General features: G+C 39.5%; 1 protein-coding gene across 11 annotated transcripts in view; it reads right to left on the bottom strand.

Annotated features, from left to right (window-relative positions):
• UTRN (utrophin) overlaps window positions 1–19550 on the bottom strand; it is a 505421-nt gene that overhangs the window by 102127 nt on the left and 383744 nt on the right. For all 11 annotated transcript variants that reach the window (XM_077895925.1, XM_077895964.1, XM_077895934.1 and 8 more), the window contains one exon: window positions 13424–13553. In XM_077895925.1, the coding sequence (XP_077752051.1) occupies window positions 13424–13553 (130 nt within the window). The remainder of the gene's footprint in view (window positions 1–13423; window positions 13554–19550) is intronic.

Raw genomic sequence — 19550 nt, 5'->3', positions numbered from 1 at the left:
TGGGAGTTTCAGCTCTGTCATGAGTGACAGGAGCTTCCACACCTCTCAAAGACTTAATTTCCTTATCTCAAATGGGTGGTAACAGTATTCATACCTCAATGAGTCGTTACGAGGATTAAAGGTAACAAGGTATGTGAGGTACCTGGCATAGTGCCTGGCACACTGTAAGCACCTGATCAATGTTGCCTTGTGAACATCTATGTCTACTAACATTTCTCTCCCTTTCTTCTTGGGCATTGGCTCTTCCCCCATTTAATATTATTTTTGTAGCATGGGTGTGCCAAATCCCAGTAGACTCTGAGCTCCATGTTACTCAAGCTGAGTCCATAAGAGCCCTCTCCTGTAATGTGCTGGATTGAAAGAAGCGCTGTCTCTCCTTGGTGGTATGAGGTATGTGATCATAGGAAAGCTAAGAAAATCAAAACTTGTAGAGGGAGACAGGAAGACAAAGAAAAAAGGCTTCTGGGTGGCATTTCAGTCCCTGTGTCTGGCTGTGACCTTGCCCTTAATGTAATTTGGCTATGGGAGTTAATACATTTCCCCTTGTGCCTTTGCTTATGGATGTTGGGTGTCTGCCATTTACTATGACTAGGGTTCTAATTAATAAAGCTGTTACTAGGAAAACAAAAATGCCCTGAGAGAAAACACCCATCATTTTTACTAGCCTAATTATTTAGGCTATAATATGTAATTTGGTCTCATTTTATGAGATGCAAGGAAATAATTACTGCCATCTCTACCTGTAAACTTAAGTTATATTAAGAATCAGTATAGGGGGGAGGAGCAAGATGGCGGAGGAGTAGGGTCTCCAAATCACCTGTCTCCACCAAACTACCTAGAAAACCTTCAAATTATCCTGAAAATCTATGAATTCGGCCTGAGATTTAAAGAGAGACCAGCTGGAATGCTACAGTGAGAAGAGTTCGCGCTTCTATCAGGTGGAAGACGGGGAAAAAAGAAATAAAGGAACAAAGGCCTCCAAGGGGGAGGGGCCCCGCGAGGAGCCGGGCTGAGGCCGGGGCGAGTGTCCCCAGGACAGGAGAGCCCCGTCCCGGAGAAGCAGGAGCTGCACCGACCTTCCCGGGCGGAAAGGGGCTCGCGGGGAGGTGGAGCAGGACCCAGGAGGGCGGGGATGCCCTCGGGCTCCCGGGGACAGTAACAGCAACTGCGCGCCCAGGAGAGTGCGCCGAGCTCCCTAAGGGCTGCAGCGCGCACGGCGGGACCCGGAGCAGCTCTGGGGGGCTCGGGGGCGGCTCCGCGGAGGGGGCTGCGTGGCCCCGGGAGCAGCTCGGCCGGGCTCGGGCAGAGGAAGAGGCTCCGTGCGGAGGGGCCTGCGCGGTTCCAGGAGCAGCTCGGAGGGGCTCGGGCGGCGGCTCCACGGAGGGGGCTGCGCGGCCCGGGAGCGCGAATCCAACAGCGCAGGCTCCGGAGCACAGGGCGCCGGGACACAGCCCAGGATCCGGCCTCCCCCGGGACAGGCAGAGGCCGGGAGGGCCCAGGACAGCGAGGACGCTCCTGCCCCAGCTGAGCAGATCAGCGGCCCCGCCCCGGAGCCTCCAGGCCCTGCAGACGGAGTTCCTGCCGGAGCTGAATCCAGGTTTCCAGAGCTGCCCCGCCACTGGGGCTGTTCCTCCTGCGGCCTCACGGGGTAAACAACCCCCACTGAGCCCTGCACCAGGCAGGGGCACAGCAGCTCCCCCAACTGCTAACACCTGAAAATCAGCACAACAGGCCCCTCCCCCAGAACACCAGCTAGACTGACAACCTCCAGGAGAAGCCAAGGGACTTAAAGTACACAGAATCAGAAGATACTCCCCGGTGGTTCTTTTTTTGTTTGTTTGTTTTTGTTTTTGTTTTGTTTTGCTTTTTGATTTGTTTCCTTCCCCCACCCCCTTTTTTTCTCCTTTCTTTTTCTTTCTCTTTTTCTTCTTTTTTTTTTTTTCGTTTTTTTTTTTTCTTTTTCTTCCCCTTTTTTTTTTCTCTTTCTCTTTTCTTTCCTTCTTTCTCTCCTCTCTTTTTCTCTTTTTCCCAATACAACTTGCTTTTGGCCACTCTGCACTGAGCAAAATGACTAGAAGGAAAACCTCACCTCAAAAGAAAGAATCAGAAACAGTCCTCTCTCCCACAGAGTTACAAAATCTGGATTACAATTCAATGTCAGAAAGCCAATTCAGAAGCACTATTATACAGCTACTGGTGGCTCTACAAAAAAGCATAAAGGACTCAAGAGACTTCATGACTGCAGAATTTAGAGCTAATCAGGCAGAAATTAAAAATCAATTGAATGAGATGCAATCCAAACTAGAAGTCCTAACGACGAGGGTTAACGAGGTGGAAGAACGAGTGAGTGACCTAGAAGACAAGTTGATAGCAAAGAGGGAAACTGAGGAAAAAAGAGACAAACAATTAAAAGACCATGAAGATAGATTAAGGGAAATAAACGACAGCCTGAGGAAGAAAAACCTACGTTTAATTGGGGTTCCCGAGGGCGCCGAAAGGGCCAGAGGGCCAGAATATGTATTTGAACAAATTCTAGCTGAAAACTTTCCTAATCTGGGAAGGGAAACAGGCATTCAGATCCAGGAAATAGAGAGATCCCCCCCTAAAATCAATAAAAACCGTTCAACACCTCGACATTTAATTGTGAAGCTTGCAAATTCCAAAGATAAGGAGAAGATCCTTAAAGCAGCAAGAGACAAGAAATCCCTGACTTTTATGGGGAGGAGTATTAGGGTAACAGCAGACCTCTCCACAGAGACCTGGCAGGCCAGAAAGGGCTGGCAGGATATATTCAGGGTCCTAAATGAGAAGAACATGCAACCAAGAATACTTTATCCAGCAAGGCTCTCATTCAAAATGGAAGGAGAGATAAAGAGCTTCCAAGACAGGCAGCAACTAAAAGAATATGTGACCTCCAAACCAGCTCTGCAAGAAATTTTAAGGGGGCCTCTTAAAATTCCCCTTTAAGAAGAAGTTCAGTGGAACAGTCCACAAAAACAAAGACTGAATAGATATCATGATGACACTAAACTCATATCTCTCAATAGTAACTCTGAATGTGAACGGGCTTAATGACCCCATCAAAAGGCGCAGGGTTTCAGACTGGATAAAAAAGCAGGACCCATCTATTTGCTGTCTACAAGAGACTCATTTTAGACAGAAGGACACCTACAGCCTGAAAATAAAAGGTTGGAGAACCATTTACCATTCGAATGGTCCTCAAAAGAAAGCAGGGGTAGCCATCCTTATATCAGATAAACTAAAATTTACCCCAAAGACTGTAGTGAGAGATGAAGAGGGACACTATATCATACTTAAAGGATCTATTCAACAAGAGGACTTAACAATCCTCAATATATATGCTCCGAATGTGGGAGCTGCCAAATATATAAATCAATTATTAACCAAAGTGAAGAAATACTTAGATAATAATACACTTATACTTGGTGACTTCAATCTAGCTCTTTCTATACTCGATAGGTCTTCTAAGCAAAACATCTCCAAAGAAACGAGAGCTTTAAATGATACACTGGACCAGATGGATTTCACAGATATCTACAGAACTTTACATCCAAACTCAACTGAATACACATTCTTCTCAAGCGCACACGGAACTTTCTCCAGAATAGACCACATATTGGGTCACAAATCGGGTCTGAACCGATACCAAAAGATTGGGATTGTCCCCTGCATATTCTCGGACCATAATGCCTTGAAATTAGAACTAAATCACAACAAGAAGTTTGGAAGGACCTCAAACACATGGAGGTTAAGGACCATCCTGCTAAAAGATAAAAGGGTCAACCAGGAAATTAAGGAAGAATTAAAAAGATTCATGGAAACTAATGAGAATGAAGATACAACCGTTCAAAATCTTTGGGATGCAGCAAAAGCAGTCCTAAGGGGGAAATACATCGCAATACAAGCATCCATTCAAAAACTGGAAAGAACTCAAATACAAAAGCTAACCTTACACATAAAGGAGCTAGAGAAAAAACAGCAAATAGATCCTACACCCAAGAGAAGAAGGGAGTTAATAAAGATTCGAGCAGAACTCAACGAAATCGAGACCAGAAGAACTGTGGAACAGATCAACAGAACCAGGAGTTGGTTCTTTGAAAGAATTAATAAGATAGATAAACCATTAGCCAGCCTTATTAAAAAGAAGAGAGAGAAGACTCAAATTAATAAAATCATGAATGAGAAAGGAGAGATCACTACCAACACCAAGGAAATACAAACGATTTTAAAAACATATTATGAACAGCTATACGCCAATAAATTAGGCAATCTAGAAGAAATGGACGCATTCCTGGAAAGCCACAAACTACCAAAACTGGAACAGGAAGAAATAGAAAACCTGAACAGGCCAATAACCAGGGAGGAAATTGAAGCAGTCATCAAAAACCTCCCAAGACACAAGAGTCCAGGGCCAGATGGCTTCCCAGGAGAATTTTATCAAACGTTTAAAGAAGAAATCATACCTATTCTCCTAAAGCTGTTTGGAAAGATAGAAAGAGATGGAGTACTTCCAAATTCGTTCTATGAAGCCAGCATCACCTTAATTCCAAAGCCAGACAAAGACCCCGCCAAAAAGGAGAATTACAGACCAATATCCCTGATGAACATGGATGCAAAAATTCTCAACAAGATACTGGCCAATAGGATCCAACAGTACATTAAGAAAATTATTCACCATGACCAAGTAGGATTTATCCCTGGGACACAAGGCTGGTTCAACACCCGTAAAACAATCAATGTGATTCATCATATCAGCAAGAGAAAAACCAAGAACCATATGATCCTCTCATTGGATGCAGAGAAAGCATTTGACAAAATACAGCATCCATTCCTGATTAAAACTCTTCAGAGTGTAGGGATAGAGGGAACATTCCTCGACATCTTAAAAGCCATCTATGAAAAGCCCACAGCAAATATCATTCTCAATGGGGAAGCACTGGGAGCCTTTCCCCTAAGATCAGGAACAAGACAGGGATGTCCACTCTCACCACTGCTATTCAACATAGTACTGGAAGTCCTAGCCTCAGCAATCAGACAACAAAAAGACATTAAAGGCATTCAAATTGGCAAAGAAGAAGTCAAACTCTCTCTCTTCGCCGATGACATGATACTCTACATAGAAAACCCAAAAGTCTCCACCCCAAGATTGCTAGAACTCATACAGCAATTCGGTAGCGTGGCAGGATACAAAATCAATGCCCGGAAGTCAGTGGCATTTCTATACACTAACAATGAGACTGAAGAAAGAGAAATTAAGGAGTCAATCCCATTTACAATTGCACCCAAAAGCATAAGATACCTAGGAATAAACCTCACCAAAGATGTAAAGGATCTATACCCTCAAAACTATAGAACACTTCTGAAAGAAATTGAGGAAGACACAAAGAGATGGAAAAATATTCCATGCTCATGGATTGGCAGAATTAATATTGTGAAAATGTCAATGTTACCCAGGGCAATATACACGTTTAATGCAATCCCTATCAAAATACCATGGACTTTCTTCAGAGAGTTAGAACAAATTATTTTAAGATTTGTGTGGAATCAGAAAAGACCCCGAATAGCCAGGGGAATTTTAAAAAAGAAAACCATATCTGGGGGCATCACAATGCCAGATTTCAGGTTGTACTACAAAGCTGTGGTCATCAAGACAGTGTGGTACTGGCACAAAAACAGACACATAGATCAGTGGAACAGAATAGAGAATCCAGAAGTGGACCCTGAACTTTATGGGCAACTAATATTCGATAAAGGAGGAAAGACTATCCATTGGAAGAAAGACAGTCTCTTCAATAAATGGTGCTGGGAAAATTGGACATCCACATGCAGAAGAATGAAACTAGACCACTCTCTTTCACCATACACAAAGATAAACTCAAAATGGATGAAAGATCTAAATGTGAGACAAGATTCCATCAAAACCCTAGAGAAGAACACAGGCAACACCCTTTTTGAACTCGGCCATAGTAACTTCTTGCAAGATACATCCACAAAGGCAAAAGAAACAAAAGCAAAAATGAACTATTGGGACTTCATCAAGATAAGAAGCTTTTGTACAGCAAAGGATACAGTCAACAAAACTCAAAGACAACCTACAGAATGGGAGAAGATATTTGCAAATGACATATCAGATAAAGGGCTAGTTTCCAAGATCTATAAAGAACTTATTAAACTCAACACCAAAGAAACAAACAATCCAATCATGAAATGGGCAAAAGACATGAACAGAAATCTCACAGAGGAAGACATAGACATGGCCAACATGCATATGAGAAAATGCTCTGCATCACTTGCCATCAGGGAAATACAAATCAAAACTACAATGAGATACCACCTCACACCAGTGAGAATGGGGAAAATTAACAAGGCAGGAAACCACAAATGTTGGAGAGGATGCGGAGAAAAGGGAACCCTCTTACACTGTTGGTGGGAATGTGAACTGGTGCAGCCACTCTGGAAAACTGTGTGGAGGTTCCTCAAACAGTTAAAAATATACCTGCCCTACGACCCAGCAATTGCACTGTTGGGGATTTACCCCAAAGATACAAATGCAATGAAACGCCGGGACACCTGCACCCCGATGTTTCTAGCAGCAATGGCCACTATAGCCAAACTGTGGAAGGAGCCTCGGTGTCCAACGAAAGATGAATGGATAAAGAAGATGTGGTTTATGTATACAATGGAATATTACTCAGCTATTAGAAATGACAAATACCCACCATTTGCTTCAACGTGGATGGAACTGGAGGGTATTATGCTGAGTGAAGTAAGTCAGTCGGAGAAGGACAAACATTATATGTTCTCATTCATTTGGGGAATATAAATAATAGTGAAAGGGAAAATAAGGGAAGGGAGAATAAATGTGTGGGAAATATCAGAAAGGGAGACAGAACGTAAAGACTGCTAACTCTGGGAAACGAACTAGGGGTGGTAGAAGGGGAGGAGGGCGGGGGGTGGGAGTGAATGGGTGACGGGCACTGGGTATTATTCTGTATGTTAGTAAATTGAACACCAATAAAAAAAAAAAAAAAAAAAAAAAAAAAGAATCAGTATAAAAGTAACTTCTACTAAACTATATGATAATTCCACATTTTCATTCATTTAATGATCGTGAAATTTTATTCACACAAGTTTGCTAATATTGGCATAAAATGGACTCACACAGTGGACTGAAAATGTCATTTATTACTTCATTACATCATATATAAGATTTTGCATAAGAGAAAAATACTCCTAATAATTATCTTTTTAAAATACTATGAAACATTTAATATTTAAAAGAAAATAGTACACCGTGAGTTTAAATATTAACTACTAGTAAAGAAAAATAGCCAGCTGTCAAAGATCAAAGATGAAAAATATTAATCCATAATACTTTTGTATCTGAAAAATGATCAACCATTAATCAGAAGTACAGACATACATAATTATATGAAGTACACACACACACAATAATTTACAAAGTATAAAAAGAATAAATAAAATAATAGATGTCCTTTTTCCAGGACTAATCATTAAAAATGAAACAGAATCAACTCATCAAGTATAACAGGCTGAAAAAGAAATGATGTTCTAAGAGCCTGGAATAAAATAATAGTTATAGCAATAGTAATGCCTTAACTGGAATAGATTCTAAAGAGGACTCATGGGGGAATTGATAAATAAAATAATGCAATCTTTTTTATCTTAAAAATGAAAAGCTGAGAAGAGGAAAAGAGCTTGTCTATACCCACAGATACAATAAATTGTACAACTTTCTAAATACTTTTGGAGGTGATCTATCCTATAAAAGTGTTCGCAGGCTTATTTAGCAATTGATACCATAACCTCAAATCATAAAACATAGATGCACATTTGTGCACATGCACGCCGGCATCTCTATGCGGTGTGGAGACAGGGATGCTGATGTGAAATCACTAACTCCTCTGTGCAAATCCGACTTTTAACCTGAACTGCAGGTGACACAGAGGTGAGAAAGCACATGTTCTCCTTGATTATCTCGAGAGGTTTAGGGGCTGAAGTGGGCTAGGCTGACTATGGCTAAGTCCACAGGTGTCCTGTACGTCTACCTTCACCATGCAGCCAGGTGATTTTCAGAAGGAAGTGCAAGCTGGGCTGAGAACAGTCAGGGGTAAAAGAAGGCAGGGGAATTAAGGGAGAAACCAAGGAACAGCAGTGCAGGGTGAATAGGCTCCAGATTCCAAAAGTAGAGGAGTCAAGTCAGTGGCCAATAAGCAGAGACACAGAGGAGATAAAAAAGGAAGAGATGGTAAAAGTCAGCCAAAACACTGCAGGTTAAGAAAGGTCACCCACATAAAAGCTTTGAACTCTGTTCCTGGATCTACCCCGATGTTAGCTGGTGGCCTTGTTCCACATCACAGTATTTTCTTGGTAGAAAGAAAGAAAGAAGAAAGGAAGGAGGGAGGGAAGGAAGAAGAAAGAAAGGAAAGAAGGAAGGGAGAGAAAAAAAAAGAAAGAAGAAAGAACAAAAGAAAGAAAGAAAGAAGAAAGAAAGGAAGGAAAGGGGAAAGGGGGGAGGGGAGGGGGAAGGAGAAACAGAAAGGGGAAGGAAGACAGAGAGAGAAAGGAAAAAGCATCTTGCTTTATGTGCCTGACTCATTGGGATAGTTAGAGAGTGGTTTTAGAAGTACAAAGAACAAAAAAAAAAAAAAAAAAAAATAGAAGTACAAAGAACAATACAAAGATGATGAGAGATTTACTCTTCTTTCTACCTTTTCACAGATATAGACCAGGTGATTAAAATCAAATGAAAAACAATTCAATGTGTTAAATGACATGATACAGATGTAATCAAATTAAAAAGTTTCATATTGCTCAAACCAGATAAGGGAGGGCTACTGATAAAGCTGTGAACTCCACAAAATATCTGTAATTATTCAGACGATTTCAGTTCAATTAAAAATCATATTTACTTAAGAACCATTTATAAGTGGAATGAGTTATTCTGAGTTAGTGCTCCAGACAGCTACACCTTACCTATTTAGCCCTGTGTTTTTATGGCTGCCATTTAAAAAAGAAATATACTAAAATATAGTATAAATTCCTATGCCTTCTCATAGCTGATTTATGTTCTGTCTTCAAAAATAAACCATAATTCATAGCTCAGTTTTTCTTTTATTGTAAAAAACCCCAAAGACTCTCTGTTTTGTTTTATTTTAGAAGTCTCATATATCCTTTCTATAATTTCTTTCTCTTCCTTGCTGTCAAACTGCCAGCAGTCATCGCTCACTGCTACCCTTTTCCCTGTCCTGACATTTCCACTTTGCCACATATCCACAACTCACTGGGAATCAAGTTAAACTAGTTACAACAGTATCTAAAGTAGGAGTTAATACCTCTGAGAGAGCAGCTTTGCTATGAGTAAGGGGAGGATCTTCACTGTATTTGCTGTATAATATCTATTTTTGGCTGCCTAGATCATTTTTCCACACTCTTTCAGCTTCTCAATAAGTGAGAAAGGTCACTAAGCCAGGGAAGGGCTGAGCTCTGGATACAGATCTTGGCAACACAGCAGAGAGATGACAGGAAAGCATGGAGAAGAGATGAGAGAGAGAAGCATCAGGAAGACACTGAGCCTTCGACAGTTGGGACAGGATGAGCAGGGGCTGGGTGGGCAAACAAGGAAGGAGTCAGAAATCAGGTAAAATAGACCCACAGGCAGAAAAAAACAAACAAACAACAACAACAACAATAACAACAACAACAACAAAACAGGATAGGTGGCAACAGGATAAAGGCAAGGAAGACCATAACTGGCAGATCGTCCCTAGCAGTTTGGTGTCAAATGAACATCAGTTTGGGGAGGAGAGAGAGAGAGGAGAGACTGCTACCCAGTAAACTGAGGCCAAATCCCTGTGCAGCTTGTGTGCCAGGTGTAGGAGCTCAGGTGCCATCCTAGAGGCTATTGGTGGTTTTTAAACCAGGGGAGCAAATGCCAGTTCTGAGTTTCCAATTTATCATTGTACTGTCTATGTTGATGCAAAGATACCAACTGAGAAAGAACTGACAATACTCCTAACAAGAAATGGCAAGGGCTTAAAGCCAGGCAGTAATATTAGTGATTTTTATTTTTTTTAAAGATTTTATTTTTTCATGAAAGACACGAGAGAGGCAGAGACACAAACAGAGGGAGAAGCAGGCTCCATGCAGGGAGCCCAATGTGGGACTCCATCCCAGGACTCCGCGATCACACACACCCTGGGCCGAAGGTAGGTGCTCAACCACTGAGTCACCCAGTAGTGATTTTTAAATATTTAAAATATACATACTCAAAAGATGATAAGGGACTAGATCTTAAAAGTTCTCATCACAAGGAAATAGAATATGTAACTGTATATGGTGATGGATATTAGCTAGACTTATGGTGATTGGCTTATAATATATACATACATCAAATCGTTATGTTGTATCCCTTAAACATCTACAATGTGTCAATTATATCTCAAAAAAGGGGGTGGAGGGGAAATACCTAGCAGAGCATACCTTATGAGATTCTTTATCAGCAACTTATCATTTGGTTGAAATAATTAATTTGCTTCTTTTTAATAGCCTTTGTCAATTAACAGATGCCTGAGAGCAATTCATACCTATATTACTGGGCAGTAAAGTAAAATGCCACAGGTTGCCTTACACACACACACACACACACACACACAAACACATAACACTATAAGAATTGATAATTGAAAAAAACAAAAAAAAAAGGAGCTGGCAGAAAAAAGGCATTTAGAAACATGCAGAGAAGTACTTTCTGAAATAGTTACTTAAAAGTAAAGAGATGGATCCATTTGGTGTATACACAGCATATTCAATAAATAAATGCTTATTAAATAGAATAAAAAATCATATCATTTCTCCCCGCTCTATTCCCTTTAACAGTGAGTACTTCACGTAGCATCACACAAGATAACTAATGTTCAAATACTCTCTATTTCTGATAGCAGCTCTACATAATTCATGGTAAACAACAAAAGTATAAAAGCTATTACGGATAATTTTCTTTCATTTACTTTTAACAGCAGGTAAAATCAGCCACTATTGCAGAAAGCAATATCACAAAAGGAGGAAAGCATAAAAATTGCAAATCATAAAAAAAACAAAAAGAAAGAAAATCATAAAGTTACATTAATGACTTTTTCTCTTGCCCCCCCCCCAATAGAATATTTGAAAGAGGGCTTAGAAACATACCTAATGTAACAGCAAAATAAGAACTCAAAAAAGTGATATTATCTTACCCCTGAAATGGACTAACCAGGAGAAGGAAAATGTATAGCAAAGGGAAGCTTTAGTGATACAATAACACTTTTTTACTGCTATGAAGTAGATTATAAAATGCTTCCTCTATTCACTGGAAAGTACTGGGGAAGCAGGGAGACAAGAAACTCAGATTTAAGGTGAATTTCAAATTGGATAGGGTGAGATGAGTAAACTTATTTTTCTTCCACGCTTAACATCAGCAATTGTAATAGTGCCTTCTTTCTTGTATTGAGTTGAAATGTTCTGTCCGACTTTCCAGGTCCTCTGCAATCTGAACCAGACAGCACGTACAAGCCCCTCACTGCCACCTCCTGCCCAGGCACAGGGCCGCTTTGCTCCTCACTGCTGCACTGCTGCTTGTGATGATCCTGTCCCGGTGGGTCATTCCTCTTAACTGAGCCTGCTCACTGACCAAGCATCGTCACAGGTGCGCTCAGCTCATGCACGCGTTCATTCAGCAACTGTGCATTAAGCACCCAATTTGTGTGTATGTGTGTAAGCTGGGTGCATAGACGTGTGTGTGTGTGTGTGTGTGTGTGTGTATAGTACACATATAACAAAGAACATTGTGATCTTTTTTTTTTTTTTAGAAGATAGTGATCTTGATGGTAAATTTATTCAGTCTGAAGTAGAACTACTCTGACAAAGGCTGAGTAGGAAAATAGCTACTTGTCCAAAGGCCTGCTCCAGTTTCGGCCACAAAGAAAGCATTTTTCCAAATGTACTTTCCTTACAAGTAATAAATGTTCATGAATTATGCTGCTGGACACAGCATGAGGCAGTCTTTCAGATCTGCCTTCACTATGTGAAGTAAATGATGAAAAAATATTTTGAATGGCATGTTTGTTTTTAAAAATGCATCAGAATGCTTTTATTGCCAACAGTGAAAAATCACAATAAAGATCTATGTTGGCCTCCAAATTCATCTCTTAAATTTACTGTGTGACTGACTGCTATTTCCTACTAAGGCAGTTACTGTTTCCATTTTCAGCCAAAGTACATAAAGAGTGCATAAATAGGTTAACTTTTTTTTTTTAAGATTTATTTATTCATGAGAGACACAGGGAGAGGCAGAGACACAGGCAGAGGGAGAAGCAGGCTCCATGCAGGGAGTCTGATGCGGGACTCGATCCCAGAAGTCCGGGATCATGATCTGAGCCAAAGGCAGACGCTCAACCGCCAAGCTACCCAAGTGTCCCAGGTTAATTTTAAATTACCTAAATTCTGTTGTCTGCTTGGAAAAGAAAAGTGTTTACTTTGGAGTCTAATTTTAAAAAGGAATCTGTAAAAACAGAAGCTTAAAAAGATCTTTATGATTATTTAAATATTTCTATGTATTTTATTTTATTTTTTAATATATATTTTTTAATTTATTTATTGATGAGAGACACACAGAAAGAGAGAGAGTCAGAGACACAGGCAGAGGAAGAAGCAGACTCCATGTAGGGAGCCCGACATGGGACTTGATCTCGGGGCTCAAGGATCAGGCCCTGGGCTGAAGGCGGTGTTAAACTGCTGAGCCACTCGGGCTACCCTGAACTGTATTTTAAATATCACTCCTCCAGTTGCAATCATTTATCACGTAATGTGTTTGAATAGAAGAAATGTACATTTTTCTTTCTCAAAGAAATTACTTTTAGTTACAGCATGCCTTTTACCAAATCTATTTGCAGTTAATTTCCTTTTAAATTAAGAATATTGACGTATACATTTTATTTTTTAATATAAAAATCTGGATATTAAATAATGACATATTGGATTAAACTAACGAATACTTGGAAGAAATTTTTTTTATATCAGATCCTGAAATGCTGAGAGGAAATTTCCTACTTGATGTCAGGTTTTTGTTCTCCTCACATGTGTTTTTATGATGTATGAAAAAAAAGCTCACCTGTTTTTTTAGCTTGTTTTTTTTTTAAAGATTTTATTTATTTATTTGACAGAGAGAGAGAGAGAGATCGAGGGAACAAGCAGGGAGAAAGGCAGGGGCAGAGGCAGAGGGAGAAGCAGGCTTCCTGCCAAACCCAGATCCCAATGTAGGGCTCAATCCCAGGACCTTGGGATCATGACCTAAACCAAAGGCAGATGTATAACCCATTGAACCACCCAGGCGCCCCAATCTCACCTGTTTTTGATTGCAGGTCTCTTCTTGGTTCCTCTGGGGCCTCAATTGGCTGATCAGCCAGGAAAACTCGAGCTTGGTCTATAGCATTCAGGACAGAATACTCTTTCTCCTTTAACTCACGTCTCAGGGCCTTTGCAAAGAGAAGCAAAAGTTGAGTTTGTAACCTACTGTGTTCACCAAGTAATGAAACATCTTCAATTAGACTACTGACCATACTTGTCAAGGGAATGACTAATATACCCTTTAAGCAAAGTTCGAAGTGAAAATATAAATTTGACACATATGAATGATGAAACATGAATAAAAGCAAAGATGATAGGGCTTAAATATGCAAAACAAAAATCTTTAACGTGTTTACCTAAGGGAAACTGTTATAGTATATTTGAACTTACACAAAATGTAGTTTTAGGGTTATCACTACTGTCAGATTGCTAAAGTAAAATAGCCTGTTCAAAGATACCTTTGTCTTGTAAGACTGACAAAAAAAATTACATCCAATGGTACAGAAGAAGGCAATTTCACAAGTAGTAATGAGATCCTCGAAGTGTTTTACATTCTTTAGAATATATTAAGGAAAAAAACTAAGAGATGGAAACAAATTAAAGTACATGAAATCAAAACTAAACCAAAGAGAACACATAAAAGACAGTCTCCAATTATCTTCCAATACGTTCCATCTCTCATGCTGAGGCAATTATGATTTTTCCCTTGTGAGGTTTTTCATGCAAATTTATGATTCTCAGAACAGTCTGCCTTTAGTACTTTTGTTCTTTTAAGTGGGGTTAAACTTTCACCTCTGCTCCCATAAAATGTTTGATGATTAGGACTCTAATTGACTAGAGTTTAAAAACAAAGCTCACTCACTGACTACTGTAAGGTAAGAGGAAATGAAGATTTCCTCATGTACTATTTGAATGCTGGAGCCAAATCAGAATTGTTGCTAATATTATTGTTATCCTCTTAAAATTATGTACATAAACACCTGCTAGGTCTAATATTTTGCTTCTAGTGCACTTCTCTGACAATGCATTATGAAAACTGTTTTTTTTTTGTTTTCTAAAATATTGTATTCTAGTACTACTTTAAAATCAATACAGTTTTTGCCTCTAAATACAATTTTTTTAAAAAATATTTTATTTATTTATTCATGTGAGACACACACACACACACACAGAGGCAGAGACACAGGCAGAGGGAGAAGCAGGCTCCATGCAGGGAACGTGATGTGGGACTCGATCCCAGGTCTCCAGGATCACGCCCTGAGCTGAAGGCAGGTGCTAAACTACTGAGCCACCCAGGGATCCCACAACTGTTTTTTTAAGTAGCATTTAACATAACTATGTTGGAATGTCAGGATATTTGCAGGCTAAATCTTCATCTTCCATACTAAATAAAGGGAAAAAAAATCTAAAAAACACCAGAACAATCATCTGATGTGAAAACCAGAGCTAAACACCAGAAAAACATCAGTAATGAATTTATTTTTTAAAAGATTTTATTTATTTGAGAGAGAAAGAAAGCACACACAGGAGCGAGTGAAAGGGGGTAGGGGTAGAAGAGAAAGAAAATGGAGAGAATCTTAAGCAGCTCTCCACTGAGCATGGGCTCGATCCCATCACCCCTGAGATCATGACCTGAGTGGAAATCAAGTGTCGGACACTCAACAGACTGAGTCACCCAGGTGCCCCACCTATAATAAATTTAAAAGAGAACATTACTGGTGTGGAAGGGTGAAGGGAGATGAGTGACAGAACTTTGTTTTTTTGTGATAAGCAATGTAAATATTATCTGACTTTTAAGCTACTTATAATTATTACCTTGACAAAAAATTTAAATTAAAAGAGTAATGCGAACAACAGCAAAAAAGCACCATTCCCTAAAATCCATAGATACATTTATAGCATTTATATAACCAATGAAGCAAGCACAAGGCAGTAAATTCTCACATCAGTTAGCACCTGTGAGCATCAAATGACTATGTGACAAAACCTTCACCATCTCTATTGAGAAATGCAGCTCGTGAAGAAGTCCCAAGGTGTGACATTCAAGACTATCTTCTGACATTTAAAGTTTCTGATATGTGGAGATATAAGAAACGTAAGAGAAATGGGGAAAATACATTTTTTTTTTTGGAAAATACATTTTTAAAAAGATTTTATTTATTTATTTTGACAGAGAAAGAGAGCACAAGCAGGGGGAGGGGCAGAGGGAGAAGCAGACTCCCAACTGAGCACAGAGCCTCTTGTGGGGCTCCATCCCAGGACCCTGGGATCATGATGTGAGCTAAAGACAGATACATGCTTAACTGACTGAGCCACCCAGGTGCTCCAGCTGTGGGGAAAATACATTTTAATCTAGAAATATATATACACATACATTTTCAGGTCTTGAGCCTATTCTTTTTTTTTTTAAGATTTTTTAAATTTATTTATTCATGAGAGACACAGAGAGAAAGAGAGACAGACAGGCAGACAGGCAGGCTGGCAGAGGGAGAAGTAGGCTCCATGCAGGGAGCCCGACATGGGACTCAATCCCAGGTCTCCAGGATCACGCCCTGGGCTGAAGGTGGCGCTAAACCACTGAGCCACCTGGGCTGCCCGAGCCTATTTAAATTTAAATTATTGTGTTGTTACAGCAAGAAGCTCCAGATTACTGAAAATACTCCAATATTTACTTCCAAAACCACCTGGAAATATAAAATAATGATAGCAAAGAGCATGTTGCTTAAAAGACAGCAGTGAAAAACAGTGGGTAATGCAGCAGATTTACATAAAATTTAGTGATCCAGAGTATGTATTTCCTCCAAACCCAAATCTAACCAGTAAATGTGGGAGAAGTAAAGATTCTTCAATTAATGTGCAAGAGCTATGCTAGATTTCTTCTTTTTGAAAGTGACGTCCCAGACATGAACCTATTTAATGCAAGTTTCTAAAAGGAAACTGAAGGAACCAGAAGAATACTTCCCCCATCTTATTGATCAAATCGGATAAGGATGCACAGGCACAAAAGGGAAACCAGGAAACACCAACTGGGTGATGATGGGGACGGAAATTAAAAACTGAGAGAAGACAGAACATAAAGGAATGTGACTCAGTGAACAGAGCACAGAAACAGTCCTGGCCCTCTGGAAACATACAATGATTATGGGGCCTATATGTCACAGAGGGTGAATCCTGATCTCATGGTGGAGAGAGAAGATCATATGATCCATACGATTTAGGTGTACAGTAGCGCCCACCTGGAAGTTCTGGATTATTATTAGTCCACAATACGTGCACTGGCTACAGATCTGGGAAGGGGAAACAGTACAGGAGAGATTTGCATTAAAACTATTTTTAGAATTTCAAACATCCAAATGGAAATATATATTTGCCTAAAGAAAGGATACTTGGGAAAACTAGTCAGTCAACTTCCTTGATGACTGGAATTGTGCCAGTTTAACACAGATGCTCTCATGAAGGGAGATTTCACTGGCTGGTTGTGGACTCTGCCTGGAAGGCAATTTCCCTAGATAATCTACATGGCATATTCCTCATCCCAAGAGGCCTTCTCTATGAGGCCCACCCAACCATGCTATTTGGTGTAGAATTCCACCTCTCCCACCCGTTACATTTCCCATCACCTTCTACTAGGCAAACTAGGTCTTTCGTTATTATGGTTATTGTTTATCATCTGTTTCCCACAGATAAAATATAAGTTCCACAAGGCCAAGGATACCTTCTATTTTTTTGTTTGCCTTTTTTTTTTTTTTCACTGTGGTAAACAAGGCACCCACAGCAGTGCTTTAGGACCTAGTAGAGCTAGGGGGCTCAGAAACGCTTCCTGGTGGAAGTGGTGTCTAAACGGAGTCTCATAGAGAGAGAAGAGTACTTCCAAAAGAAGAAACAAAGCACGAGCAGAAGAACAAGGGAATATGGTAGTGTGTGCACTTAGGGAATTACAAACATTAAGTGCTGAAGAGCCGAGCAGATAGCAGGTCACAAAAACCACTGTATGAGGTCCTAATTAAGCATCTGAAGCAACCAATAACAGACAGTGGGAAACCACTAACTAGCCGGACAAGGTAGTAGGGGGCCATGACTGTCAAATTTACATTTCTGGTTTTTTTACAGTATCATTGTTGGGGCTCCCAGATGCATGAAAAACAAATCTTGATTCTGAGAATGCCCACAGGACTGGAGAATCCATTTTCTTTCCTAACATTAAACTTCAGCACTTTTTTAAAACAATCTCTTTGCATAGGGCGTTGGCAGGGGAATGTCTCATGTACTCCTTTGATATGCCAAGGGAGGGAAATAGAAGAGGCAAGTGTGGGCAGGTGGGAACCACGCCAAGCAAGCCCCACAAAAATGTGGGGCTCGAGTCCTATGTGCCAACTCACCACCCAAATATCTTAGGGAAGAACATACATTTAATAATACCTGTTCATATATTTTGCAAATTTAATTTTATTACTCAATTTGTCCTATTTCAATTACATTTAAATGCACATCAGAAATGGGTTTAACTTTCAACCGTATTATATATAATCATTTCACTACCTTTTACCTCTCAATTAGACATAAAAGAAAGTCAGAATTTCCTAACCACCTGGTGAACATTAATGATAAGATAATTAGACTCCGACAGGGCTGTTTTGTATACAGAGCTACAAAGTGGCATTCAGCTGCAGGTTCTAAAATCACATGACATATATAGAGTGCCTTAAGTGAGTATAACATAATCTAATAGGAATTTTTCTATTTAATGACTTTATATTTTCATTCAAAACAATTCTGTTCTCAGGCAATAATGAGTATTGGCAAAGATGTGAAGAAGTTGGGACCCTTATATACAGCTGGTAGAATGATAATGGTGCAGCCACTTTGGAAAGCAATTTGGCGGTTTCTTAAAATGTTAAATATAAAATCACCATATAACCCAGCAATTCTACTTTTGGGTACATACCCAAGAGAAATGAAAGTATATGTCTATATAAAGACTTATACATGAATATTCATAGCAATATTATTCATAGTCTCCAAAATGTGTACACAACCCAAACATTAACTGGTGAACAGATAAATAAAATGTTGTATATCCATATAATGAAAATCTTATTCAGCAATAAAAATGAATGGATGAATCCATGATACAACACGGATGAACTTTGAAAATGTTATGCTAAGTGAAAGAAGCCAGACACAGAAGCCCATTACTGTGAAATGTCCAAAGAGGCTAAGTGTATAAAGACATGTGGTAGAAGAGTGGTTGCTTAGGGCTGGATGTTTGGGGGAAAAATGGTGGAGTGACAGTTCATGGATGTGGGGTCTCCTTTTGGGATAATGCTCTAAATCTAGATAGTGATGATGGTTGTACAATTCTGTAAACATACTAACAACTGCTGAACTGGTCACTTGAATTTTATACTGTGTGAATAGTATCTCAATAAAGTTATGAAAATAATAATTGTTCTTTCTCCCAAAAAAGTTCTATAGATAATCTGTTTATTTCTAACCTCTATCCCCACCAATCTGCAAAGAAGTAGCTCATTCTATATGTTCAGTATGTTCCCATCTCAGAGTTTCCAGAGCACTTTCTATTTCTCTAGCACAGCTCATCCTGATATATTGTGACCATGCATTTGTCCTCTCCATTATATTGTCAGTTCTAGGATAAGGCTCACATCTTAATCATTCAAAATTCTCTTCAGTGTTTGCCTACACACATATAGAAAGTACTCAATAAATGCTTAGGAATAAGGAATGAAACAAGGAATGCTTTCAGATTAAATACTAGGTAGGATTCCAAAATATGGTGAAGCAAAATAAAACAAAGTCTCCCACATGTGATTAACCTAAATTAGATATCCTAAATTACTGGAGTCCAGTTAGCTCTGGATTATTTAAACTATATACTTTGCAAATGTTTAGTAAATATTTTTTGAGGCACAGTTAGATTTTCCTATCATCTAATTGTCAGAAGTATTTTTTAAAAGATTTTATTTTTAGAAATCTCTACATCTACATGGGGCTTAAATGTACAACCCAGAGACCAAGAGTCACATGCTCCACTGACTGAGCCAGCCAAGCACCCCTTCCTATCTTCTAATTATCAGCTAGTAAATACTAAGCATTTTACTTTATTA

The sequence above is a fragment of the Canis aureus genome, chromosome 1 (genome assembly GCF_053574225.1).
Source record: "Canis aureus isolate CA01 chromosome 1, VMU_Caureus_v.1.0, whole genome shotgun sequence".
Taxonomy (NCBI): Eukaryota; Metazoa; Chordata; class Mammalia; order Carnivora; family Canidae; genus Canis; species Canis aureus.
This window is presented reverse-complemented; position numbering and strand designations above follow the sequence as displayed.